Here is a 27,347-nt window from a genome sequence, read left to right as displayed (position 1 = left end):
ATTTCTGCTGGTCCATCTTAAAGACAGAGAAATATGTTTGGTCCTCAGCTGAGAGTAGTTCTGTCTCCCAGAGTGTGGATTTTCCATGGACAAAGCGCCCAAGCACTGCCATCTACAAACCACGCTGCTGTGTTCACGAATATTGAGAAGTGTAACTACCAAGCAGAGTGGATATTCTTGTGGCCCATCAGCACATTCTCCCCTTATAGGATAACCTCCTTGGGAAACCAAGGCGAAATTAAAAGTTGTGGTGATCCTGCTTTCAGAGCAAAGGGAATTCGTAGTATGATCTTAATGGCTGATGGCATCCAACTGCAACAAGCTCAACCACTCTCCACGTTAGCGTCCACTCGACTGCCATGGGGACGCTATCCAATCTTATCTATTGGGGTCCCCCTTCTATAAACGCCATGCAGACCAGTCTTCTTCTGGGGTCGTATCTCTTCAGACAGAGCACAGGGCAGTGATGAATTTTAGCTTTTGTACTTGTAATCCACCCTTACTGAGCAGTGGGGTCAAATCAGAGGCAGCCTCCAGGAAGACAATGCAGGTCTTGCCTTTGGTCCGCAGCTTCGAGTCTGCTGCTGGCTAAAGACTTGCAGCACCAGCTGTGGAGGCCCTCTTTGGTTTGAAGGGCCTCAGCTTCCGCAGCCGTGATACAAAAGGGGGAACAGAGAGGACGACCAGAAGGAAATGGCATTCCACAGTCTTTCTATCTGCCCTAATGGAATTTCTTTTCCTTTCCAGCCCACAGCTCAGAATGTCCTTTATTGTCTTCTCCACTCGAGGCACAACCCTAATGAAGCTAACAGAAGACAGGTAAGGATGTTCGCCTTCCCTGTGCCTCAGTCAGTTGAGCGTCTGCCTTCGACTCAGGTCATGGTCCCGGGGTCCTGGGATTGAGTCCCGCATCAGGCTCCCTGCTCAGCGGGGAGCCTGCTTCTCCCTCTCCTTCTGCCTGCCGCTCCCTCTGCTTGTGCTCTCTCTCTATGGCAAATAAATAAAATCTTTAAAAAAAAAAAAAAAGCCCACCTTTTCTTGAGTAGTTTGGATATTTGTACCCTAGTCCTGGCCCTCTCAGTCATTTTAATCTTATAGTTCTCTTTTCACTTAAGCCTTGAACTTTGCACATTGACCCATCTGCTAGTTTACTCTGTGATAACTGATGGAATTCCCTGATGTTGGTGAAATTCTGTAAACCACTAAATCACATTAAGGTAGAACTTATATTTGACTGGCAACCCAGTCTGCTAACTTGGAGCAAAATGGGAGCAAACCAAATTTTGGGGGGATTCTATTTTCTTTTATTTAAATTAGATTTATTTTGTGGATTAAGATTTCGGAGATATAATAAACATACTGTGAGAGAAGTAAGAACTTGAAATATTATCATACATAATTACTAGGGCAGGGACTAGAAAGGGAGGGTGTACGGGACCACGGAATAAAAGGAAATTTGAATCAGGTGTGGAAAACTGTTGTTGACCTAAAAGGATTACTTAGACCTAACTGAACAAAAATATTATTTTGGATTTTACCACTTACCCATGAAAGCTAGCAAAAATCGAGACATGCCATTTGTTCATAGTTAGGACGGTGTATTGGGAGTGGAGGTAACAGTTTTCCTGAGTTAAGGACTCTGTCCACTTTTTACAAAGTGCTATGGTAGGTGGGGGCCGGGGGTGGGGACACATGTGGGACTGTTGGCAGACTTGCGTATGGACACATAAGGAAAAGGAATGGAGGAGGGGCAAGCACAGGGAGGACAGGGAGACTTTCTTCTTCTAGAGAGCAGAGTAGGACCAACAAGATGGAGTAAGGTTTTCTGGATTTTGCACCAACACAGCAAATCTGAGCTAGTCCCCATTTTTCTCCACGTTTTTGTTTCCTGTGTGTAACAAAAAGAATACTCTGTACCATATAGAAGTTTCCAAGTCCTGTTTCTCCTTTAGCAGTATCTTTTATTCACACATGCCATTTGCGATGCACAGAAACCCCATTTTAAAAACAGGGGTTTCTCATTTCCTATTAACGGAAGTAGAAACTGAGGCCATATCATGTTCCTAAGGATGCCAAGCAGAACCCACACTAGATGCAGCCTCCACATTCTTGCCATTGTACCTTGCTGCCTTCTGTTATTACACAGAGAATCATAAAGCCCGGGAGAGTTATGAGACTTTCCTTCAATATTGGCCAAGGATTTTAAGAAGCTCTGAGACAGTGTCTCTGGCTTATGGGCTATATGGAAGATTCCTCCTCTCTCTGTCTTTACATGATGACATCCTTTATGCAGAGATGCCTTTTGTTCCGAGAAAACCCTCTCTCCCATTCTTCACATCCTCCTACAACCCAGGCTGCCTGGTGCTGCTCCTTGCTGACTCCACTTGTTTCATGCTTGAGTTTGGCCCAGAGACCTAGATCTTACATCCTTTGTGGGTATTTTGTGTGCTACTGCTCACGGCCTCTGGGAAGTGGGGAGGGCAGAGGGGGTCACAGATTTATAAACACTGTTAAAATGCCGGGGCTTTCAGTCTCGTTTTGGTTATGCTAGTTCAAATTAGTCATCTGAATCCGACTTTGAATCTACTGTTTTATGCCTTAACTTCACTACTCCTAGTTTCCCATACCAAGGAGAAGACAGAGATTAGAATCTCCACTTTGCAGGAAGCAGTATTTAATATTTAAGGGCTAAATATGCATCAAACAGCGAAAAATGCCTTGCTAAAGGCTGTATGGGTTTCACACGGTGACTGCTTGGCCTTACCTCTGGGTCAGCTGGCAAAGCATGAACGGTTTACTGACACTTCCCCAACCTTCTCAGCCCAGGAGAAATGTGGATGAGCCTTCCCTCTCTGAAATACTTTCTCATGAGATTGGCTAAAAGAATTAGGCTTTCAGAACTTCCAAGCTGGTACTATTTCTGAAAGATATGACTTCCAGTGTTTTAGTTGGTCACAGGAATTTTTATGTTTTTCTCCATATCTCATTTGATCTTCACAATATCCCTATAAGAGAGTAAAAGATTTGTTATTGTACGGATGTAATAAGTGAGGACACAGTGTAAGTTAAAAAAAAGGTGTTCAAAAACAGGACATGAATTCACAGAGACTCTCGTTTCAACAAGAGCAAAAGATTGTGGGTAAACCAAAAGAAATACTATCAAAGGAATATTTGCATCCAGCTCTTGGGATCAAATCCACATAAAGAAAACCACGAGAAGCTTGAAGAAATAGAACAGAAAATAAATATGGTGTGTTGAGATGTAGTAAAGGAATTACAATCAGAATAATAATACCTACCATCTGTGTCTTTTATCTGCTAAGCACCTTACATATCATTTCTCATGTATCTCCATATAACCATTATAATTTCAATTTCCAGTGGGGTCTCATTGTTTTATATGGAATATGCCATTTTTCGCTATCTGCTTTCAAGATTTTTTTCTTTATCTTTAGCTCTCAGCAGGTTGGCTAGGATCTATCTAGGCATGGTTTTCTTTGAGTTTATCCTATTTTGGCTTTGCTGAGCTTCTTGAATCTATAAATTTGTCTTTCACCAAATTTGAGGAATTTGCAGCCATATTTCTAAACTATTTTTTCTGTACTAGTCATTTTGTCCTCTCTTTCTGGGATTCCAATGACACAGATTTAGACCTTTTGGTATGATTCCACATGTGTCTGAAGGTCGCTCAATTCTTTTCCAATCTTTCCTCTTTCTGTTTTTCAGATTAGATCATCTCTATTGATCTATCTTCATGTTCCCTGACTCCTTCCTCTGCCATCCCCATCCTGCCATTGAGCTCATCCATTGGATTTTTTATTGCAGATACTGTGATTTTCAGTCCTAAAATATCTATTTTGTTCTTTTTAAAATTTTTATTCCTCTGCTGAGGTCATCTATCTTTCCATTTATTTCAAGTGTATTTACCTTTACCTCATGGAGTATAGTTATAAGATAAATATATAAATATTTAAATATATATGTAAATATACAGTATATAAGATATAACATAAAATTAAATATATTTTATATAATATAATTAAATATGTAATGAGATTACATATGAGATAAATATATTGGATTAACTATATGTAATGTAATTATAGTAGAATATATAGAAATATAATAGATAATACTAGTAGAAATATAGTAGAAATGTAATATATAAACACTATAAAATAAATTCATAAAGCATATTTATATGCTTTAAATTCTTTGCCCGACAATTCCATAAGCTCAGGATTGGCATCTTAATTACCTTCTCTCATGAGAATTGGTCACATTTTCTAGGTGTTTGTACATCGAGTAATTTTAGACTATATTCTAGAAGTTTTTAATACTAGGTTGTTCAGGCATCTTCAAATCCTCTGGAGAATATTAATCTTTCTTCTCTACTTGAACTAGGTTCAGACCACAAGTTCTATCTCTTCTGTGGGTGGTGGTTTTTATTTCAGTTCGTTTTGAAAGCCTTTGCTAAGCTGCTTTGAGTCTGCCCTATGCACGTGCAGCTCAGAGATGAGCCTGGGACTTACACAGCTTCACAGAATTACTGGGACCCCCTTCTCCAGTTCTGTATCCTGCAGGATTCCCCACACACTATGTTTCCCACTTAGGCTGCCCTTTGCAAGTCCGCTAGCAAGAAGAATGGTGTTTCTCTTGGAGTTTGGCCACTACACTGCTTTGTGCCGTTCTCTACTGAGGTCACCCATGGGGCAAAGGCAGGAGTAATCAAAGAGAAATGAAAGTGGGGATTCTCTCCACATTCTTTGAACCCCAAGGGCTCCCTTTCCCAGGGGCCTGAGATATGGTAACCTCCCAGGCCACTACCATGTGACTGAGACCCACCCTCAGGTTAAAGCCCTGAAAGAAAAGAGGGGGAGAAATATGGAATCCATCCTTATCTGGGTTACTTCTCAGGTTTTTTTTTTTTTTTTTTAATTTTTTTATTGTTATGTTAATCCCCATACATTACATCATTAGTTTTAGATATAGTGTTCCATGATTCATTGTTTGTGCATAACACCCAGTGCTCCATGCAGAACGTGCCCTCCTCAATACCCATCACCAGGCTAACCCATCCTCCCACCCCCCCTCCCCTCTAGAACCCTCAGTTTGTTTTTCAGAGTCCATTGTCTCTCATGGTTCTTCTCCCCCTCCGATTTCCCCCCCTTCATTCTTCCCCTCCTGCTACATTCTTCTTCTTCTTTTTTTCTTTCTTAACATATATTGCATTATTTGTTTCAGAGGTACAGATCTGAGATTCAACAGTCTTGCACAATTCACAGCACTTACCAGAACACATACCCTCCCCAGTGTCCATCACCCAGTCACCCCATCCCTCCCACCCCACCCCCCACTCCAGCAACCCTCAGTTTGTTTCCTGAGATTAAGAATTCCTCATATCAGTGAGGTCATATGATACATGTCTTTCTCTGTTTGACTTATTTCTCTCAGCATAATACCCTCCAGTTCCATCCACGTCGTTGCAAATGGCAAGATCTTATTCCTTTTGATGGCTGCATAATATTCCATTGTATATATATACCACATCTTCTTTATCCATTCATCTGTTGATGGACATCTTGGCTCTTTCCACAGTTTGGCTATTGTGGACATTGCTGCTATAAACATCGGGGTGCACGTAGCCTTTCGGGTCCCTACTTTTGTATCTTTGGGGTAAATACCCAGTAGTGCAATTGCTGGATCCTATGGTAGCTCTATTTTCAACTTTTTGAGGAACCTCCATACTGTTTTCCAGAGTGGCTGCACCAGCTTGCATTCCCACCAACAGTGTAGGAGGGTTCCCCTTTCTCCGCATCCCCGCCAACATCTGTCATTTCCTGACTTGTTAATTTTAGCCATTCTGACTGGTGTGAGGTGGTATCTCATTGAGGTTTTGATTTGGATTTCCCTGATGCCAAGCGATATTGAACACTTTTTCATGTGTCTGTTGGCCGTTTGGATGTCTTCTTTGGAAAAATGTCTGTTCATGTCTTCTGCCCATTTCTTGATTGGATTCTTTGTTCTTTTGGTGTTGAGTTTGATGAGTTCTTTATAGATTTTGGATACTAGCCCTTTATCTGATGTGTCATTTGCAAATATCTTCTCCCATTCTGTCAGTTGTCTTTTGGTTTTGTTGACTGTTTCCTTTGCTTTGCAAAAGCTTTTTATCTTGATGAAGTCCCAATAGTTCATTTTTGCCCTTGCTTCCCTTGCCTTTGGCGATGTTTCTAGGAAGAAGTTGCTGCGGCTGAGGTCAAAGAGGTTGCTGCCTGTGTTCTCCTTTAGGATTTGGATGGACTCCTGTCTCACATTGAGGTCTTTCAACCATTTGGAGTCTATTTTTGTCTGTGGTGTAAGGAAATGGTCCAGTTTCATTCTTCTGCATGTGGCTGTCCAATTTTCCCAACACCATTTGTTGAAGAGACTGTCTTTTTTCCATTGGACATTCTTTCCTGCTTTGTCAAAGATTAGTTGACCATATAGTTGAGGGTCCATTTCTGGGCTCTCTATTCTGTTCCATTGATCTATGTGTCTGTTTTTGTGCCAGTACCATACTGTCTTGATGATGACAGCTTTGTAGTAGAGCTGGAAGTCTGGAATTGTGATGCCACCAGCTTTGCTTTTCTTTTTCAACATTCCTCTGGCTATGCGGGGTCTTTTCTGGTTCTATACAAATTTTAGGATTATTTGTTCCATTTCTTTGAAGAAAGTGGATGGTATTTTGATGGGGATTGCATTGAATGTGTAGATTGCTCTAGGTAGGATTGACATCTTCACAATATTTGTTCTTCCAATCCATGAGCATGGAACGTTTTTCCATTTCTTTGTGTCTTCCTCAATTTCTTTCATGAGTATTTTATAGTTTTCTGAGTACAGATCCTTTGCCTCTTTGGTTAGATTTATTCCTAGGTATCTTATGGTTTTGGGTGCAATTGTAAATGGGATCGACTCCTTAATTTCTCTTTCTTCTGACTTGTTGTTGGTGTATAGGAATGCCACTGACTTCTGTGCATTGATTTTATATCCTGCCACTTTACTGAATTCCTGTATGAGTTCTAGCAGTTTTGGGGTGGAGTCTTTGGGATTTTCCACATAAAGTATCATATCATCTGCAAAGAGTGAGAGTTTGACTTCTTCTTTGCCAATTTGGATGCCTTTGATTTCTTTTTGTTGTCTGATTGCTGTGGCTAGGACTTCCAATACTATGTTGAATAGCAGTGGTGATAGTGGACATCCCTGCCGCGTTCCTGACCTTAGGGGGAAAGCTCTCAGTTTTTCCCCATTGAGAATGATGTTCGCTGTAGGTTTTTCATAGATGGCTTTTATGATATTGAGGTATGTACCCTCTATCCCTATACTCTGAAGAGTTTTGATCAAGAAAGGATGCTGTACTTTGTCAAATGCTTTTTCTGCATCTATTGAGAGGATCATATGATTCTTGTTCTTTCTTTTGTTAATGTATTGTATCACGTTGATTGATTTGCGGATGTTGAACCAACCTTGCAGCCCAGGGATAAATCCGACTTGGTCGTGGTGAATAATCCTTTTAATGTACTGTTGGATCCTATTGGCTAGTATTTTGGTGAGAATTTTTGCATCCATGTTCATCAGGGATATTGGTCTGTAATTCTCCTTTTTGATGGGGTCTTTGTCTGGTTTTGGGATCAAGGTAATGCTGGCCTCATAAAATGAGTTTGGAAGTTTTCCTTCCATTTCTATTTTTTGGAACAGTTTCAGAAGGATAGGTATTAATTCTTCTTGAAATGTTTGGTAGAATTCCCCTGGGAAGCCATCTGGCCCTGGGCTTTTGTGTTTTGGGAGATTTTTGATGACTGCTTCTATTTCCTTAGTGGTTATAGGTCTGTTCAGGTTTTCTATTTCTTCCTGGTTCAGTTTTGGTAGTTGATACATCTCTAGGAATGCATCCATTACTTCCAGGTTATCTAATTTGCTGGCATAGAGTTGCTCATAATATGTTCTTATAATTGTTTGTATTTCTTTGGTGTTGGTTGTGATTTCTCCTCTTTCATTCATGATTTTGTTGATTTGGGTCATTTCTCTTTTCTTTTTGATAAGTCTGGCCAGGGGTTTATCAATCTTATTCTTTCAAAGAACCATCACCTAGTTTCATTGATCTGTTCTACTGTTCTTTTGGTTTCTATTTCATTGATTTCTGCTCTGATCTTTATTATTTCTCTTCTCCTGCTGGGTTTAGGCTTTATTTGCTGTTCTTTCTCCAGCTCCTTTAGGTGTAGGGTTAGGTTGTGTACTTGAGACCTTTCTTGTTTCTTGAGAAAGGCTTGTATTGCTATATACTTTCCTCTTAGGACTGCCTTTGCTGTATCCGAAAGATTTTGAATAGTTGTGTTTTCATTTTCATTGGTTTCCATGAATTTTTTTAATTCTTCTTTAATTTCCTGGCTGACCCATTCATTCTTCAGTAGGATGCTCTTTAGCCTCCATGTATTTGAGTTCTTTCTGACTTTCCTCTTGTGATTGAGTTCTAGTTTCAAAGCATTGTGGTCTGAAAATAGGCAGGGGATGATCCCAATCTTCTGGTACCGGTTGAGACCTGATTTATGACCTAGGATGTGATCTATTCTGGAGAATGTTCCATGGGGACTAGAGAAGAATGTGTATTCCGTTGCTTTGGGATGGAATGTTCTGAATATGTCTGTGAAGTCCATTTGGTCCAGTGTGTCATTTAAAGTCTTTATTTCCTTGTTGATCTTTTGCTTAGACAATCTGTCCATTTCAGTGAGGGGGGTGTTAAAGTCCCCCACTATTATTGTATTGTTGTCAATGTGTTTCTTTGCTTTTGTTATTAATTGCCTTATATAATTGGCTGCTCCCATGTTAGGGGCATAGATATTTACAATTGTTAGATCTTCTTGTTGGATAGACCCTTTAAGTATGATATAGTGTCCTTCCTCATCTCTTATTACAGTCTTTGGTTTAAAATCTAATTTGTCTGATATAAGGATTGCCACCCCAGCTTTCTTTTGGTGTCCATTAGCATGGTAAATGGTTTTCCACCCCCTCACTTTCAATCTGGGGGTGTCTTTGGGTCTAAAATGAGTCTCTTGCAGACAGCATATCGATGGGTCTTCTTTTTTAATCCAATCTGATAGCCTGTGTCTTTTGATTGGGGCATTTAGCCCATTTACATTCAGGGTAACTATTGAAAGATAGGAATTTAGTGCCATTGTATTGCCTGTAAAGTGACTGTTACTGTATATTGTTTGTGTTCCTTTCTGGTCTATGTTGCTTTTAGGCTCTCTCTTTGCTTAGAGGACCCCTTTCAATATCTCTTGTAGGGCTGGTTTCGTGTTTGCAAATTCCTTTAGTTTTTGTTTGTCCTGGAAGCTTTTTATCTCTCCTTCAATTTTCAATGACAGCCTAGCTGGATATAGTATTCTTGGCTGCATATTTTTCTCATTTAGTGCTCTGAATATGTCCTGCCAGTCCTTTCTGGCCTGCCAGGTCTCTGTGGATAAGTCTGTTGCCAATCTAATGTTTCTACCATTGTAGGTTACATATCTCTTCTCCCGAGCTGCTTTCAGGATTTTCTCTTTGTCTCTGAGACTCGTAAGTTTTACTATTAGATGTCGGGGTGTTGACCTATTTTTATTGATTTTGAGAGGGGTTCTCTGTGCTTCCTGGATTTTGATGCCTGTTTCCTTCCCCAAATTAGGGAAGTTCTCTGCTATAATTTGCTCCATTATACCTTCTGCCCCCCTCTCTCTTTCTTCTTCTTCTGGGATCCCAATTATTCTAATGTTGTTTCATCTTATGGTATCGTTTATCTCTCGAATTCTGCCCTCGTGATCCAGTAGTTGTTTATCTCTCTTTTTCTCAGCTTCTTTATTTTCCATCATTTGGTCTTCTATCTCACTGATTCTTTCTTCTGCCTCATTTATCCTAGCAGTTAGAGCCCCCATATTTGATTGCACCTCATTAATAGCCTTTTTGATTTCTACTTGGTTCGATTTTTGTTCTTTTACTTCTCCAGAAAGGGTTTCTCTAATAACTTCCATGCTTTTTTCAAGCCCAGCTAGTATCTTTAAAGTGATGATTCTGAACTCTAGATCTGACATCGTACTAATGTCCGTATTGAGTAGGTCCCTGGCAGTCGGTACTACCTCTTGTTCTTTTTGTTGAGGTGATTTTTTCCATCTTGTCATTTTGTGCAGAGGAGAATAGATGAATGAGAGAACAAAATGCTAGCAGGGTAACAACGTCCCCAGAAAATATACTCTAAACAAATCAGAAAAGACCTGAAGCAGTGGGAAAAGAAAGGGAAAGAGAGAAAAAAGAAAAAGAAAGAAAAAAAGAAAAAAGAAAAAGAAAAAGATAAAAACAAACAAAAGCAGAACAAAACAAAACAAAACAAAAACAGAATGTGATCAAATATGATCAGGCTGGTTTATAGATCAGTGCCACACACTAGATTTTGGGTGTATTTTGGTCTGTTAAAAGAAAGTCCCTCCCAAAATTTTAAAGAAAGAAAAACTTATATATGTACAAAAATAAGGGTTGATATGATGAAGGGATGGAATATGACTGTAAAGATGGAAATTATAAAAAATTTTTAAAAAGGATTTCATAAGTTGTTTGAAAAAAGAAAGAAGAGGATTAAAAAAAAAAGAAGAAGAAAGAAAAAAGGGAGAGAATGTGATCAGGCAGGGGAGTAGAAAAAAACCATACACTAGAGATTTAGAGTATATTTTGATCTGTTAGAAGAAACTATCTCAAGATTTTAAAGAGAGAACAACTTATATATATATATATATATATATATATGCCAAAAATACAGGTAACTACTATGAAGGGTTAGAATATGACTTTAAAAATGAAAAATAAAAATTTTTTTTTTAAAAAAGGGATTGATAAGATGTTGGTTGAAAAAGGGAAAAAGAAAAATTCAAAAAAAAAGAAAAAAAGAAAAAAGAAAAAAAGACAGTTAAAAAAAATAATTAACTTTGAAAGACTAAAGAATCATGGTAAAAAAGCCATGGATTCTATGTGCAGTATTCCCCTAGCGCTGGAGTTCTGCCGTTCTCATTGATCGGTAAACTTGGTCTTGGCTGGCTGTTCTCGCTGATCTTCTGGGGGAGGGGCCTGTTGCTGTGGTTCCCAAATGTCTTTGCCGGAGGCGAAATTGCCCCGCCCTTGCCAGTCCGGGCTAGGTAATCTGCTCGGGTTTGCTCTCCGGAGCTTTTGTTCCCTGCAAGCTTTCCGTCCAGCTTTGGAGGCGGAGAGTGAAAATGGCGGCCTCCCAGTCTCTGCCCCGGCGGAGCCGAGAACTCGGGGTCCCGCTCCTCAGCGAGCCCCCAGAGAAAAGCAGTCAGTCACTCCCGTCTCCCCGGCCTCCGGCCACACTCCGCGCTCACCCAGCCTGTGACCGCGCCTTTCTATCTGGCACCCTACCCCGGGTGGAGTCTCCAAACCCAGCAGATCCCCGCGGTGCGCTCCCGCACCTCTCCTCCCGGGGGAAGAAGGTGAGTCTCCCCGGATCTGCCGCTTGTTGGGTCCCTGCTGGAGGAGCAGTGGCCCGACTGTGCCGCGGATCACGGTTTATAGCAACCCCGAGCTGAGAGCCCGCGCCTGGGCTCCGTCTCCGCAGCCGGCTTCCCTGCTCCGATACCTGGGAGCTCTGCCGCACTCAGGCACCCCCGGTCTTTCTGTGACCCCGAGGGTCCTGAGACCACACTGTCCCGCGAGGGTTCCACCCCCCACTTCGCCACCAGAGTGACGTCCCTCAGCGGAGCAGACTTCTAAAAGTTCCGATTTTGTGCTCCGCGGCTCTATCACTTGCCAGAAGCGGCCGACGGAGGCCCCTCCCCCGCCGTCTATCCTCCCGAATATCGCCTCGGATTCACTTCTCCGCACGTCCTACCTTCCAGAAAGTGGTCGCTTTTCTGTTCAGAGAGTTGTTGCTATTCTTTTCTTCGATCTCCTGTTGAGTTCGTAGGTGTTCAGAATGGTTTGATCCCTATCCAGCTGAATTCCTGAGAGGAGACGAAATCCAGGTCTCCTACTCCTCCGCCATCTTGCCTATTTCTCTACTTCTCAGGTTTTAACTACCCTGCGCAACTCATCTGCTTTTGTTTACTTTTTAGAGTCCTTATGTGTTGGCTTTTTTTTTTGTCCAGAGTTTCTCTAATAATCACCAGGAGAGATAACCAGTAGCAAGTTTACTCCATCTTGCCTATTACTTCCATTTTATAGATAAGGGACACTGAGAATCTGAGTTCAGAGAACTTGCAACGGTCAAATAACAAAAATGGGAGAATTAGTATTCTGATTCTGATTCTGGTTTCTGGGTTTGGTCCAACTCATGTGTTCTGCATTATATCATGTTGCTCTTCCAAGATTTCTTAACTTCATCGGTTTGCAAAACAGTTGACAAATTGTAACACATCAGCGTAATAAAGGATCCAATGTTAATTTAAGTACTGTTAGGATACATTATGTTAGTATTAACTACTGCATATGATTCCCTGAGTACTCCCTGGATAGTCTTTTTCCTGATCTTACTTTAAATACTTCAGATATTTCATCATTTGGAAATGAGATCATCTCAAGGAAGTCCAACTCTTCCTTTAAAAGAAATCAAGAATAGATACTCAATTTAATCAAATGAATTTTTGGCATCTATTAAGATGATATTTTTTTCTTTGACCTACTAACACAGTGAAATGCATTAAAAAGATTTTTTAATATTGGATCATTCTTGTATTTCTGGTTACACTTGGTTGTCATATATTATTATTTTAATGTAGAGTTGAACTCTTTTCTGCATTTTATTCAGAAATTTAGCATCAGTATTCATAATTATGACTGGACTGCTATTGTCCTTTTTATGAATACTTTCACCTACAGTATTTTTTATACTTTTTTTTTTTTTTTACATGTAGATCATTACTTCTAGAAATTAGTCTGATGTAAGGTATAGGGCCAAGATCCATCCTTTTCTTCTAAGACCTTAGCCAGTTTTTCCATCATTTACTGAATAATCATTTACTACCAATTTGAAAAATTATACTATTTCATAGACTTGGATCCATTGCTGTGTTTTCTATGTTGATACACTGCATTTCTGTCTGTTCCTAGCTAGGGCCACACTATTTTTATTAGTTTTGGCATCTGGAAGACCAGTCCTTCTTCACTTCTGATCTTGAGTGAAAATCCCCCTGGTCTTTAGTAGTGTTTTTTTTTTTTTCTTTTTTTTCCCTACCATGGTCATTTTAAATAATTTGTTTAATGTACCACAATATTCTTGGGATTTTCACTTGAATTGTATGGAAAGTGCAGAATCACCTTAGCAAAATGGCATTACAGTTTTACTGTATGTATTTTCTTATCTAAGGATATATCCCTTCACTTATGTCTCTTACTAAGGTTTTGTTGTTTTCTTCAAATCAATCTCATACAGTGTTCATTAAGTTTTTTCCTAGGCATTTTTAAGTTTTCCTTCCATTGTGAATGAGTTTTTTCTGTTGTATTTTCTAAATTACTGGTTTATATAATTTCTACTTTTAAAATTTATTGATTTGGTGGGCACCCGGGTGGCTCAGTCAGTTAAGTATCTGCCTTCAGCTCAGGTCATGATACCAGGGTCCTGAGATCGAGCCCTGCATCGGGCTCCCTGCTCAGTGGGGAGTCTGCTTCTCCCTCTCTTTCTGCCCCTCCCCCTCCACTCCTGCTCAGTCTCTTGCTTTCTCTCTCTCTCTCAAATAAATAAATTTTTTAAAAATCTTAAAATTTATGAATTTTTGTTGGTGGACTAGTGTGTGATTAAATTTTATTTATCATCCATGAATGTTGGACAATAAAGAAATATATTGATTAAATTTATCAAATATCTTATGTTTTTGTTTACTTGATCTGTGAAGACAGTGAGGTATTTTTTAAACTTTCCACCATAACTGTTTTATGTGAATCTCCAACACACTGCTTTATAATTTATGCCATATTGTTTAGTTCACATGGATTTTCATTATGGACTATACTTCTAATCAACATAAAATAACCTTTCCGTTACCTTCCATGATTTTTAAGTCCTTTGTCAAAAAAATATTATGAACTTAAATTTCTAAAAATATTTTCCTGCTATATCTGTGTCCACCCATTTATCTTTTACCCTTCTTTGATATTTTAATTTTCCACCAATGATTTGAAAAGTATAATTTGAAAAAGTATAATTTCATTTTTATTCTAGTAACAGTTCCCAATGAATTTTGCTTGTCTTTATAGTGGCAAGAATTAAGTAATATCATTTAATCTCCTTGCTGAATTTTTTAAGAATTATTTGCATTATGTCTCATAAGTACACACACGTACACATACATATTTCTTTTCCAGCACTTGAAGTTTTTATTTTATTTAGTTTTTAATTTCTTAGTTGACTGAGTCTTTTTTCAGGTAAAATTTTACTGAAAGGTATGTGAATATTAAAATTTGTAAGGCTGAACTTATTTGAGAATTGTTGTTGTTCACCTCCAGGTAAATATTTTAATTGAATATAAAATTCTTATACCCTGACTACCTTTTCCTCTAAATTTACTGGAAAATGACACAGTGCCACCTTGTATATATTCTATTCTCTATTGCATACAGAAAAATGCCAATTTAGTACATTTCTCCTTTGTGAGTAGCCTGTTTTCTCCTTCTGGATACTTGTAAAAAAAATTTTCCTTGTCCTTGGTATTAAAAAAATTAAGTCAAGAGAATATATCTAGGTGTGGATTCCTTCATTGATTTTGTATAATACTTTGTATAGGATTTGAGCCTTTCCACCTGATAACAAATATCTTCAGCCGAAGAAATATTTTTCTATTACTTCTTTTATTATTCCTTTTCTTCTGTCCATTTGATTCTTAAATCTATTCCAAACTCTTTTTTATATTCTAAATTCTTACTCTTATTTTTTAACCTTTATCATTTTTCTTTGAGTTCTTGGAGAATGTTTCACTCTTGTCCTGTAATTCACCAATGTTTAATTATTTTGTTTGTATTCAACTTACTGTTTGCAGCTTCTATTGAAATTTTTTACTGTGATAAAATATACACACCATAAAACTTATCATTTTAACCATTTTTAAGCATACAATTCAGTAGCTTCACATTGAGCAACAATCACACGACTAGCCGTCTCCAGAACTTCTTCATCATCCCAAACTAAAACTGCCCCCAGCCCCTGGTAACCTCTATTCTACTTTCTGTCTCTATGGATTTGTTTATTCTAGGTACCTCATATAAGTGGAATTATATAATATTTATTCTTTTGTATCTGGCTTATTTCGCTTAGCATGTTTCCAAGGTCCATCCATGTTGTAGCATATGTCAAAATTTCATTCCTTTTTTAAGGCAGAATAATATTCCCTTGTATGTATATACCACAATTTGTTTATCCATTCATCTGTCAGTGGACATTTGGGTTAGTTTCTGGGTTTTTTTTGTAGGTTTGTTTTTTTTTTTTTAAATAACAGTCATTCTAATGGATGTGAAATGGTATTTCATTGTGGTTTCGATTTGTATTTCCCTAATGGTTAGTGATATTGAGCATCTTTTCATGTGCTCATTGGCACATTTGTGTATCTTTTTTGGAGAAATATCTATTCAAGTCCTTTGCCCATTTTTTAATTAGGTTGTTTTTTATTGTAGTTGTTAAGATCTAAGAGTTCTTTATATATTCTGGATAGTAATCCCTTATGAGCTATATGATTTGCAAATATTTTCTCCCATTTTGTGGATTACTTTTTCCCTCTGTTAATAGTGCCCTTTGATGAACAAAATTTTTAATTTTGATGAGTCCAATTTATCTATTTTGTTATTTGTTGCCCACGCTTTTGGTGTCATCTCCCAAGAAATAATTGCCAAATCCAACCACTTGAAGCTTTTCCTCTATGATTTTTCTAACAGTGTTCTAGTTTCAACTCTCACAGTTAGGTCATTGATCCACTTGGAGTTAATTTTTGTATTAGCTTTTAAAAAGGGCCCAACTTCATCCTATTGCAAATGGATATCCAGTTTTTCCAGCCCACCTATTAAAAAGATTGTCTTATCCCCATTAAATGGTTAGCACCCTTCTTGAAAATTCTTGACTGTACATGCAAAGTTTTCTTTCTGGGCCCTCTAAACATCTATCCTTATCCCAGTACCACTCTGTTTTGATTAGTGTGACTTTGTAATAAGTTTTGAAACCAGGCAGTGTGAGTCTTCCAACTTTAGTCCTTTTTCAAGAGTGTTTTGGCTATTTGGTGTCCTTTGAGATTCCATATAAATGTTAGGATAAGCTTTTCTATTTCTGAAGGAAAAAAAAAGCCGCTGGCATTTTGATAGGGATTGCGTTGAATCTGTAGATCACTTTGGGTAATATTGTCATCTTAACAATTTTAAGGCTTCTGATCCATGAATACAGGCTGTCTTTTCATTTATTTATGCTTTTTAAAATTTCTTTCATCTTTCATTTATTGTTTTCAGTGCCATTGCATTTTTTAACTGACAGATAATACCTTTCAACCCTATGAATATTTTCCTGATCCTAAATTTTTCCTTTTGTGTATGTGTGTGGCACCCTGCTATTGTGTTAGAGATGGAATATCTTCATCATGAATATGAATTGCAATTGCTTTATGTGCTCCCTATTTTTTATAAGAGTTTGCTTCAAACGGGAAATTTCCTCAAATTCCTCAAATTGGTCCTCTTCTTCCCAACTTCTGAGATTTTCCTTAACATAGTGACTCAAAAAAGGAACAACTAAGTTTTTTAGTACTGGGATTTGGGGTGAGTTCTGTCAGGGATCACAAAAAATCTTTGTTGAAAATGTAAAGATCCCAGGCTAAGGACTGTGGGAAAATTTAGATGTAGTATAATTTTTGCTTGGAAATGGTAGAGACCTAGTAGTGTGTCCAAGGTAAGGAAGAAGCTGAAGCCACAAGAAGATGGTCAGGTGTAGGTGCTGGATCGCTGTGTTAAGAAATGAACCCACCACCAACCCCGGACTTTTCTCCTCATGTCCTAGAATTACAGGCTGCTAGGTCCTTCCTCAGCCTGATCTCAGCAGCTATGCTTCTCACAGGAATTATCCCAAGTGTCTGGCAGGTGTACGGCACTCTTACCTATTTTCCAGCAGGGAAAAACATTTTCCCCTGTTATAGTAGTTTTAGCTGTTTCTATAGCATTATGGAGAAAAAGGGGGAAGTTAAAATATGTGGACCCAGATCACTGTTTTCACCTGGAAATCTTGCCTTACTTCTAAACTTTGCAAGTTTAAAAAACAAAGCATAACAGAACAACCATGAGTCAAAGAATTATTATGTCTTATCCAACCCTCTCCCTGGCCTCATTTTACTGCTAAGGAAAATTATTCTCAGAGAGATTGAATTATTTGCCCAAGTTCATACAAGTTGTCAGTGGTGGTAGAATTTTTTTAACTCACAAAGTTAAAAATTTTAAATCTAGTGATTTTTTTTCTATTACATTACTTAATCTACCCTATTTACTGCATCTATATGCATACTGCTGTTTTTGTTTCCTATCTGGGGAATACTAAAATGGAAGCAACCACTATGTATATGTGCAAATGCATAAGTACACATACTTTTTGTCTATATACAATCTTTTATTAAAGGCTTATAATGTACCAATAACCTAGAATACTTTTCTCAACTATAATAAGAGAAAATTAATAATACCTACCTTGTAAGATTGTTATGAGAATTATTTATTATATGTATTATATAGATGGGGATACTGAGTCAAAGAAGGCACAAAGCCACTCTGCTGTAAAAGTGCAAAAATTTGCATTTGAACCCAGGTATGATGGCCCCAGTGTCCACACTTTTAATCACTATCCTATAGGGTTTCCCACAACTTTACAATTATATACAGTTTTTAGTTAAAAACAAATCCTATCATCCACAATTCACCACCCCAAACCCTCAGACTTCCAGAAAACACTTCTCTGAAAGCATATGCCCTCCACACATTTTATCTTCAGGACCTCTTAACAACTTCAGCTTGGAAACACTCCTCACAAAGAGGTAAAGAGGTAGCATCAGCATTTCACAGATGGGGTTAAGAGGTTAAGTATCTTGCCTGTTGCTTAAGGAGTTGGAGGGAAAGCCAAGAATGCTTGGCTCAGACTGCTGGGTGGAGACCAAGAGACCGCACTTGTCCATCCCCCTCAGCCATCCTTGGATTGGGTTCAGAGTGTGCTTTTGCCGTTAGTGCCACAAGGGAAAATGACATATTCTGAACACATCGCTTGATTCCTGGAGCAGAACGATTACAGGCTGTCATTACTGAGAGACATAGTTCTAAAAGCCTTTTCTAAATTTAAAAATAACAAGAGAAGAAATGAATCTTCAGATGCTTCGTGTTTGAAAGAACCTGGATTTGTTCCATTTTTAGGTACTGTTTATTTAGGTACAAGAAGGTTTGATGGCAAAATTAAGAGAAATGTTGGGAAGCATGTGTTTATTCTCTTGTCCTGTTGACTGAGAGAATATCCTGGGGTCTGGGTCCATGGGAAAGTTTCTTACCTCTCTATGCCGGCTTCTTCATCTATAAAATGACTAGGATAGTCCCTAACCTCATAGAACTGTTGGAAAGATCAATAATGCCAGGCACGCAGGAATTCAGCAATTCAGAGAGTCCCCAGCTCTCCATGGCTCACATCCTTCTCCAAAGTTTTTAACATTTGGCCAGTCTATCCCTAAATAGAGTGGTTATAGGTAGAAAATACTGCTTCAGCATGAGGCCAGAGAAAAGTTATTTTTCCCTTTGTATAATGGTTCTAGCGAGACTCCTTCAGACAGACGTGCACAGGCAATGTCTCTAGAGGAAGTTTGTCGAAGGGCTCCTTATATTGAGTCTCAGTGATGGTAAAAAGAACCCACCTTGAAGCAATTCCGCTGTTCTGGGAGCAGACTGATTTGTGAGAGTAGCGTGGTCCCATACTTCTCATGCTCTTCCTCTGGGGGTACCCCTGTTAGGAGAAGAAAGTAAAAGTATACTCCTGGGGTCCTCAGGTGTAGTTTGACTCGCTCATCGAAAGCAAGAAATTTCTTCAACATCCTTTCATCTTAAAAATACATGTGTGTTTGTGTTCTATTTAATAATATACCAATGTTTGATTTTATAGAAAAATCATGTTGAGTTCTTCTTCCAATTATGGAGTACGACTAAAAAGATAACATATATATGTTGTGTGTGTGTGTCTTTGTGTCCAGTACATTGTCCTATACCAAGTCTGGACACCACAGATGTAGTAGAGACGATACAGACTTTGTACCAGGATCAGCTTGGGTTCCAGTCTGTTACTGGAATCCTCTGAGTCTGTTTTCTCAAATGAGTGGTGAAGATAATGACACCCACCATATGGTGTTGCCTTGAAGCTTTTGTGGGTTTTTTTTTTTAAGATTTTATTTATTTATTTGACAGAAAGAGACACAGTGAGAGAGGGAACACAAGCAGGGGGAGTGGGAGAGGGAGAAGCAGGCTTTCCGCTGAGCAGGGAGCCCGATGCGGGGCTCGATCCCAGGACCCTGGGACCATGACCTGAGCCAAAGGCAGACGCTTAACGACTGAGCCACCCAGGCGCCCCTGCCGTGAGGCTGTGGTAAAGTAATGTAAGGGAAGTGCCCGGCAGAGGTGCTGGCATGGCCCACATCCTCAGGAAATGTTATTCCCCTTCCTCACGTACTATCCCACATGTAGCAAGCACATACAAAGAATAAAAACTGACAGAACAGCATGCAGAAGCATTCTTGTCGGGATGAAGCCAGCAGGACAAACTCCAGAAGTGGTCAGGGGAACCAAAGAATGGTAGGGTGTTCAGACCTGAAGCAAAACAGCCAACGCCGCCTGCCCATCCTGTCACTGCCCTTTGGCCTCTAGGGCCAAGCCTGAGACTTCGTGCTGCCCTTGAGCAGCTCTGACGGTCTCCTCATGAACTGCAGGTTCAGCCTGTTGCTACTCATCCCCACAGTTTTTTAAATTATTCTATATTTCAAATGTAACAAAAGTATACCCCAAAAAGGGGAATGGACTCATTATCCACCACCAAGTTTATGAAACAAAATGTTACAGGGATTGACACCTCCGTGTACAACCTCGCCTTGCCTTTTCCTCACCAGAGATAATCACCATCCTGAATTTGGGGTTTTCATCTTAACAGATGCTGGATATTTTTGTATACCTGTGAGCAATATATTATATTTTTTTCAGATTATGCTTTATAATAAATGGTCATATTGTATGTATTTTTCTTGAATATGCTTTTTACACTTAACATCATGGTTTTGAGACTTTGTCTGTGAAGATGCATATAGCTGTACTTGGTTCATACTTTTCCATTGCATCATACTATGTTGTAATAATGTACCATCATGAACTTATCTGTTCTCTTATTCATGGACAGTTAGTTTGTTTCTAACTTTTTGCTGTTATAAACAAAGTTGCAATTAACATTCTTATACCCGTCTCCTGGGGGGTCAAAAGCGAGAATTTCTGATACACAACTAGGGATCGAATTGCTAGGCATGATTTCCTTGTTCTCCAAAGGGGCTGCGCCAATTTTCATTCCCACCGGTGATGTATGAGTTCTCATCGCCTCTCAACATCTTGTATGATCCTCCAACTCGTCTTTTCACACAGATCGTGCCTACATGTGACTTGTGGGTTGGGTTATCTGGTGTGAACATAGTATACCTCTACCTACTCCCACCACCAGCCCAATATTGCTCCAAAGTGTGACAGGAAAGTCTTACCTTTGGAGAAAACTGTACTTTCCACCAGCTTATACTAAAGAAATGTGGTCTGACCAAACAGAAGATGCTTGTCTATTATCTCCCCTAGGGCTGTCCGCTTTCAGCTTCCATCCAAGAAGGTGATTCTGGGCTCCACAGTCTCCGTTGCACAGGACTTGGCAGAGCACCATTCTATCCTATGCCCCTACAAATATTCACTGTGGTTGGTGGCACTGGGCTCAAGTACATCAACCTGACTATTTTAGATACTACAAGCACCCAGAGAGACCTAATCCTTATTGAACTAAGAGGAGCATGGAACAGAAGGTTCTCATATTTGGGAAACCCTGAATACAGAACCCACTTTCCACCACTCCCATCTCCTGCAGAGTATGGCTCAACTGGGGAAAAGGGTTAGTGATGGGAAAGTCTTACAGAGATTCGTTTCAAAAGCAAAGTGGTACCATAGGAAACTGCATGGTGAAAACCACTGCATGAATGAGTAACCAACCAAAACAGAGTTGTGTAAAGAGGACTTGTTTGGACAAATTCATCACGTTATCCTCTGATTAAACCATCACTCTTATCCTGTATGCCAGCTTAGGCTTCAGCCCTTGGAAATTCCCTGATGGGCTCCTCTTAGTGAACTTCACTTACTGGTCGGCACTTGACCCTGTGTCACATTGTGGACTACTCCTGTCTGCCAACTGTGGCCTTTCTAGTTCCCAACAGATGTCCAGGCTTTGTTTCTGCTCATTCTTTGGTCCTTACATAAAATCAGATGCAGCAGTCTGAGCTGGAAGGGAGCTGGTAGATCTTACAGTTTCACACCTTCATTTTTACATTTGAGAAATCTAAAGTTGACATCCCTAGGAAGTGGCAGAATTAAGATTTAATCCAAGTCATCCTCTTCCAAAGGCTATGCTCCCTTGATTAGCACCAAAGTCATGGGAAGAATGACTTATAAAACAGTGTGCGTATTGAGAATATGGGAATGGGTGGGGGTGTCTGAGGGAGTTCTGGGGCACTCCAATCTTTAGAGTTCTAGAAGAGAAGGAAAAGTCTACACTGAAATATGAGAAAGAACAACTGATGAGGGAGAAGGAGAGTGCATGCCATAATGGAAATCAAGAAAAGAAAGCATTTTAACTTGAGGAAGAGGCTATATTGAGTAAGATGAAGCCAGAGAGGTGATTACTGGTTTGGCAATGTGGAGATGGTTGGGGACCAGCAGAGATGCAGAGACAAAGGTCAGAGCAGAATGGGTTAGAAGGTGAAGACTTCTAATTTTAAAATGAGAGGTAAAGATATTTTTTACCCTTTCTGTCACAAAAAGCACCCCAAAACCAGGAGGATGTGGAACAAAACCACAAAGCCCTTCTTTGAAGAAACTAAGAAATATTTAAGCCATAAGGACACTATACAAGTGAGGACGGAAAGAGGACAGAGGAGTGGCAAATGATGTAAGCAGTGTGGAGAAAAGTCAAATATAATCCTGCAGAAGGAGATGATAAAGAGAAACCTGTAGCCTAGCAGAACCCTGTAAGGATCAAAACCTAGCACTGCCAGATACCGCAGAAGACAAGGAAGGGCTAACAGGGTGGAAACTGGAATATTGTTTAAGAGTTTATCTAAGGATGGGATAATAGGATGATGGGCATTAAGAAGGACACTTGCTGTAACGAGCACTGGGTGTTATATGCAGCGATGAATCACTACCCCAAAATTAATGATACACTATATGTTAACTAACTTGAATTTCAATAAAACCAAGAAATTAAATTAAATTAAATTTTTTTAAAAAGTTTATCTGAGGAGCTGTTCAACCTTCAGAAACACCTGCCTCCACTACATCTGAAAATTACTCCTCCAGTTCCACCAGAGAAGAGAAGTATACTCTCTGGCAAAATTAGACAAGGATGGTTTCAGAGTCAGACACCAGGTATGGGAGATTATGGAGATATCTGCATTACAAATGTGACTGCTTCCAGCCCTCCTCCTTGTCAATTCCAGACCTAAGGAAAGATTTTGAAAATTCCTTTTCTGTAGAAATAAATACCTCGGGGTGGGGGGAGGGAGGAAATGTAAATACACTGATATTTGAGGGTCCCCAACAAAAAAGCCTATTGACAAAAGCTGGTCACTTGCTAGTTGGCATGCCCCACTGTGCACACACAGTTTCCAACAAGTCTTTCCGTCTTGCTCATTCACTATGAACAGCCAAAGATCACTCTACATTTGAAGAAAGTTTCCACCAGGAAAGACAGGGAAATGGAGATACAAGTACCGCTTCAAGAAGTTATGTTGTGAAGAGAAATGCAAACAAATTGGTCAATAGCTAGAGGGAGATGTGGGGTCACAGAGGATTTATATTTTTAAGATGAGAGATAATAGAGTATATTTATATGCTGGTAATCAGCCTCTAGTATTTTTCTTCCTGACTTGAAACAAATGTGTAGTCACAAATATTTAGGAAAAGGCTTGATAGTATTTCTGCTTCTGGTTAGGATGTAGAGGAATGTGAAAAACCTTCATTCCCATGGTCAAGCAGAAAAGTCCCAACAAAATAAAATCTATATGTTTCTATGGGGTTAACAGACATACAGGAAGCACTGATGAACTGAATTAGAGAAAAACAAGCCCTTTATAGCTGAGCAGAGATCTACAGAAACTTCCATACTTGGTGATGGATATGATCTGGGTATGGGCAAAAGTAGGGTAGCCAGGGCGCCTGGGTGGCTCAGTCATTAAGCGTCTGCCTTCGGCTCAGGTCATGGTCCCAGGGTCCTGGGATTGAGCCCCGCATTGGGCTCCCCGCTCAGCGGGGAAGCCTGCTTCTCCCTCTCCCACTCCCCCTGCTTGTGTTCCCTCTCTGGCTGTCTTTCTCTCTGTCAAATAAATTAAAAAATCTTTAAAAAAAAAAAAAAAGTAGGGTAGCCATGGAGACTTTTCAGAGATGAGGAGAAGTCAGCTGAACCTCAGTCAATGATGTGTGCGAGAGGGATGGGTTATCTGAAGGAGCCCCACGTGAAAAAGAAATCTCTGTCTGACAATTCTCCCCCTCACCTGCACCTCTGCATTTTTTCTAAGAAAGTATCAGTGGAACAGTTGCTGAAAAGTGAAGAGAAATTGCATAATACTATATATGGATCACTGTGGTGCTTGGATTCTGGTGTTCTACCAGAGTTGAATCCAACAGCAAGCAAAAATGACTGAAGCTGCACCCACCTCCCTGAAAAGACCACAAATGCAGGGCAGGGCAGAAGTCTGAGAATTAGGCTAATAACAGGGAACAGAGTCTAATTAAAGCTGTGACCCAGCCTAAACTCAACCTAACTCAAGGAGGAATCTAAATAATCAGCCCCCACCCCACCCCAGCTCCCAAAGATAAAAGGCTTACGAGCAAAATAAGTCAACATTGTACCTAAGTTTCCACTGCTTTTCTTTTATGCACAATGTCTGAAACACAAATAAAAAGATAATGAGGCATGGGAAAAAGGCAGGAAAATGTGACCCATAATCAAGAAAAAACACAGTAATGGAAGCAAACCACAGATCATTCAGTGGTTGGAATTACCAGACAGGGATTTAAAGCAACTATTATAAACATGTTAAAGAATTTACAGGAAAAGGTGAGTACAATGGAGACACAGGATATCAGTAAGAAAAAACAACAACAACAACAAAGAAAACTCTAAAGAACCAAGTGAAAACTATGGAACTGAAATACAATATCTATAGAAAAGGGATTGATGAACTTAAAAACAAGTTAATAGAAATTATCCAAACTGAATGAGACAGAAAAGTGATCAGGGGGCAAAGGGGGGTGATGACCCAGCCCTTATGATTTGTGGGATAATACCAAGTGGTCTAATATATGTATAATTGGAATACTGAACATGACATTCTGCAGACGAATCTAAAACCCTCAAAGAACCCCCAAACAGGAGGAATACAAAGAAAAACATCATCTAAGTGCAAAGTAGTTGAATTTCTGAAAACCAGAATAAAGAGATAATCTTAAAACAGGGAGAAGGGAAAAGACATATTACAAAGAGAGGAGCAACAATGAAAATCACTTACTTTTCATCAGAACAAAAGGCATGCAATCCAGAAGACAACAAACTGATTTCTTTACAAAGGTGAAAGGAAATAACGACAACTTAGGATTCTATATCCAGTGAAAATATCCTTAAAATTGCAGGCAAAAATTAAGACATTTTTAGGGGAAAAAAAAAACTGAGAAAGTCATCCCCAGCAAACCTGCACTACAAAAAGAAACAACTGCTAAAGGAATTCTTCAGGCTAAAGGAAAATGATACCAGATGTAAACTAGATCTACAAAAAAAAGGAAGGAGGAATAGCAGAAATAATAAATATTTTCTTAATTTTGCAAAAAGATGATTGCTTAAGACAGATATAATAACTGCATTTTGGAGTTTATTACATATGTAAGAGGATATATTACAGTAATAACATAAAAGATGAGAGGGGATATATGGAATCAGAATGTTAAAGCGTTCGTTCTTTCATTATATGAGAAGTGACATAATATTAACTTATAGTAGCCTGTGTTAAAGTAAGGATGAATACTGTAATCCATAGAGCAATTGGTATAGAAAGGATGTTACAACAGATCCTACAGATGTTAAAAGATATTGAAGAAATATTATAAACAACATTATGGAAAGAAATTCAACAATACAAAAGAAATGAATAAATATCTGTACATATTACTGCATATAAATTATAGCTCACTAAAAAATAGAGAGAGAGAAAAGGATCTTTGGTTCAGCATGCAGCTAAGTATCATTAATCATGTTGGCCTCTCCTTAAGTAAAAGTCCCAAAGAGGCTATCATTTATATACATTATAAACAAATGATTAGAGTTGGCTGTGAAACATCAAGACTCCAAAAGTAGCAATGAAATGTCTTTAATTAATCTATGGTCTTTTGTTCTGTTCACTCCATGTTTTTGGTAGTGAGCATCTGGAGCCATAAGGCCATCTGGAAATGTTGTAAATGCAGCATTAGCTACAGTAGTAAGTAGTGATGTGTGTTTACAATATAAGTTGAGGCTCCAAAGCCAACAACTGCCGGACATTTGAGAAAAGTTCAATTCCACAGAACTGGAAGCTCTTTTACTCAGAGGCAAGAAGTTGACAATGTAGAGCTGATGTTGGGTTATTCTGGGGTGGTGGTGGAGATTGTTTTATAGACTGAAAATGTGGTAGACATTGCATAACCCCAAGGAGGATTTTGCAGTAGGAACATCACTAGGATACTTAGGAGAAAAGCTTGTTGAATGTAGTGCTTCTTGACATGCTTATGTGTGTCCATCCTTTAATGTTTCCATCAGCAAATCTTATCAAAATGTCACATCACAACCAGAATCCCAGAAAGTAATCTTCATGAAGTATGGGAAAATTCCCCGGGCCATAGAAAGTCCAGCAGACATTGTGACCAATTCTCCCACCCCCTACCCCTACAAACCAGTGCAGTGCTGGGGGCACGGTGCATGCTCAGTAAATCATTGTGGAAATGAATGAATGGATGCATGCATGCATCCAAGCTGGAATCATTCATTCAACAGCAAATTATCTATTCTATGCCGATCATTAAGTCTTGCAGGGATTGTACAAGAAACACAGGACATGTGAACTGGAAACCCTTCACTTCTACATAGGAACACTGGCAGACATGTGAAACCACCAAGGAAAACAGGAGACTCTTTAATAGCAGCCTCTCCATAGGATTCGAATCCCTGCCTCTCTCATTTCCCAGGAAGATAACATTTCATTTGGTAATAACCAAGTCCTCAGAGAGGTTCTTATCACCCCCTTTAAAAGATCTTTCTCCCTGTTTTCTTCCGTTCCTAAGAGAGCATAAAAAAAAAAAAAAAAAATAGGCCCTTATTAATAGTTCTATTGTCCCAGAATTAAAACAGACCCACCATTCCCATGAACCGTCTGTTCTGTTTGCTTAAATGTTGTGGGTGCTTAGAGAAGGGACAGGGAGTAGGGAGGTGGGGCCATAAGTCATTTGATCTTTTGACCAAGAAGGGTGGTATATGGGGAGGTTGTGATCACTGCTTGGGACTGGTGAGTTCCTATCTTGCCAGACATAAAGTATCAGGGAGAAAGACATTTTCCAAAACAGCCTTTGCTTGTTCTGGTACCAAAAAAATAGAAAGCCCAAGAAAATACTTATAAAGAAAAGGAAATAGGCTTAGAGAAAACACCCCAGTTCCCAGACTTTATTTGGCAGAGAAAAAAATACAGTGAAGCCAAGGAACCTTTTCCACACCCCCAATATGCCTTTTTTTAAGCTTCAGTCTTAACACAAGATTCCAATTTTAGTGTTGCCGAAATGTCCCGAACTTTGCAAAGATAATGCCACATTTGCTTTTCTCTTCCCATTTACTTTTAATGCCCAATCTCTTCTCACCTAATTGTCAGAAATTAGCCCCCTCCTCTTTAGTGCCCCCAGCTATTCTGAAGTGTTCCATGTGCCACCTCTGTGTCCTCAGGAACAAACCCCCATTTCCCTGTCCCAACCTCAGTCCCATATCCCAGCCTCACCCT

The 27,347-nt window shown here is 39.3% G+C and overlaps 1 protein-coding gene across 2 annotated transcripts in view; it reads left to right on the top strand.

Moving 5' to 3' along the window:
• Nucleotides 1-27,347, top strand: part of ANTXR1 (ANTXR cell adhesion molecule 1) — a 223,709-nt gene that overhangs the window by 29,852 nt on the left and 166,510 nt on the right. For both annotated transcript variants that reach the window (XM_078056455.1, XM_078056456.1), the window contains exon 3: nucleotides 748-819. In XM_078056455.1, the coding sequence (XP_077912581.1) occupies nucleotides 748-819 (72 nt within the window). The remainder of the gene's footprint in view (nucleotides 1-747; nucleotides 820-27,347) is intronic.

The sequence above is a fragment of the Halichoerus grypus genome, chromosome 10 (genome assembly GCF_964656455.1).
Source record: "Halichoerus grypus chromosome 10, mHalGry1.hap1.1, whole genome shotgun sequence".
Taxonomy (NCBI): Eukaryota; Metazoa; Chordata; class Mammalia; order Carnivora; family Phocidae; genus Halichoerus; species Halichoerus grypus.
Note: the sequence above shows the minus strand (reverse complement) of the source record. Positions and strands in the feature narration are given on the sequence as shown.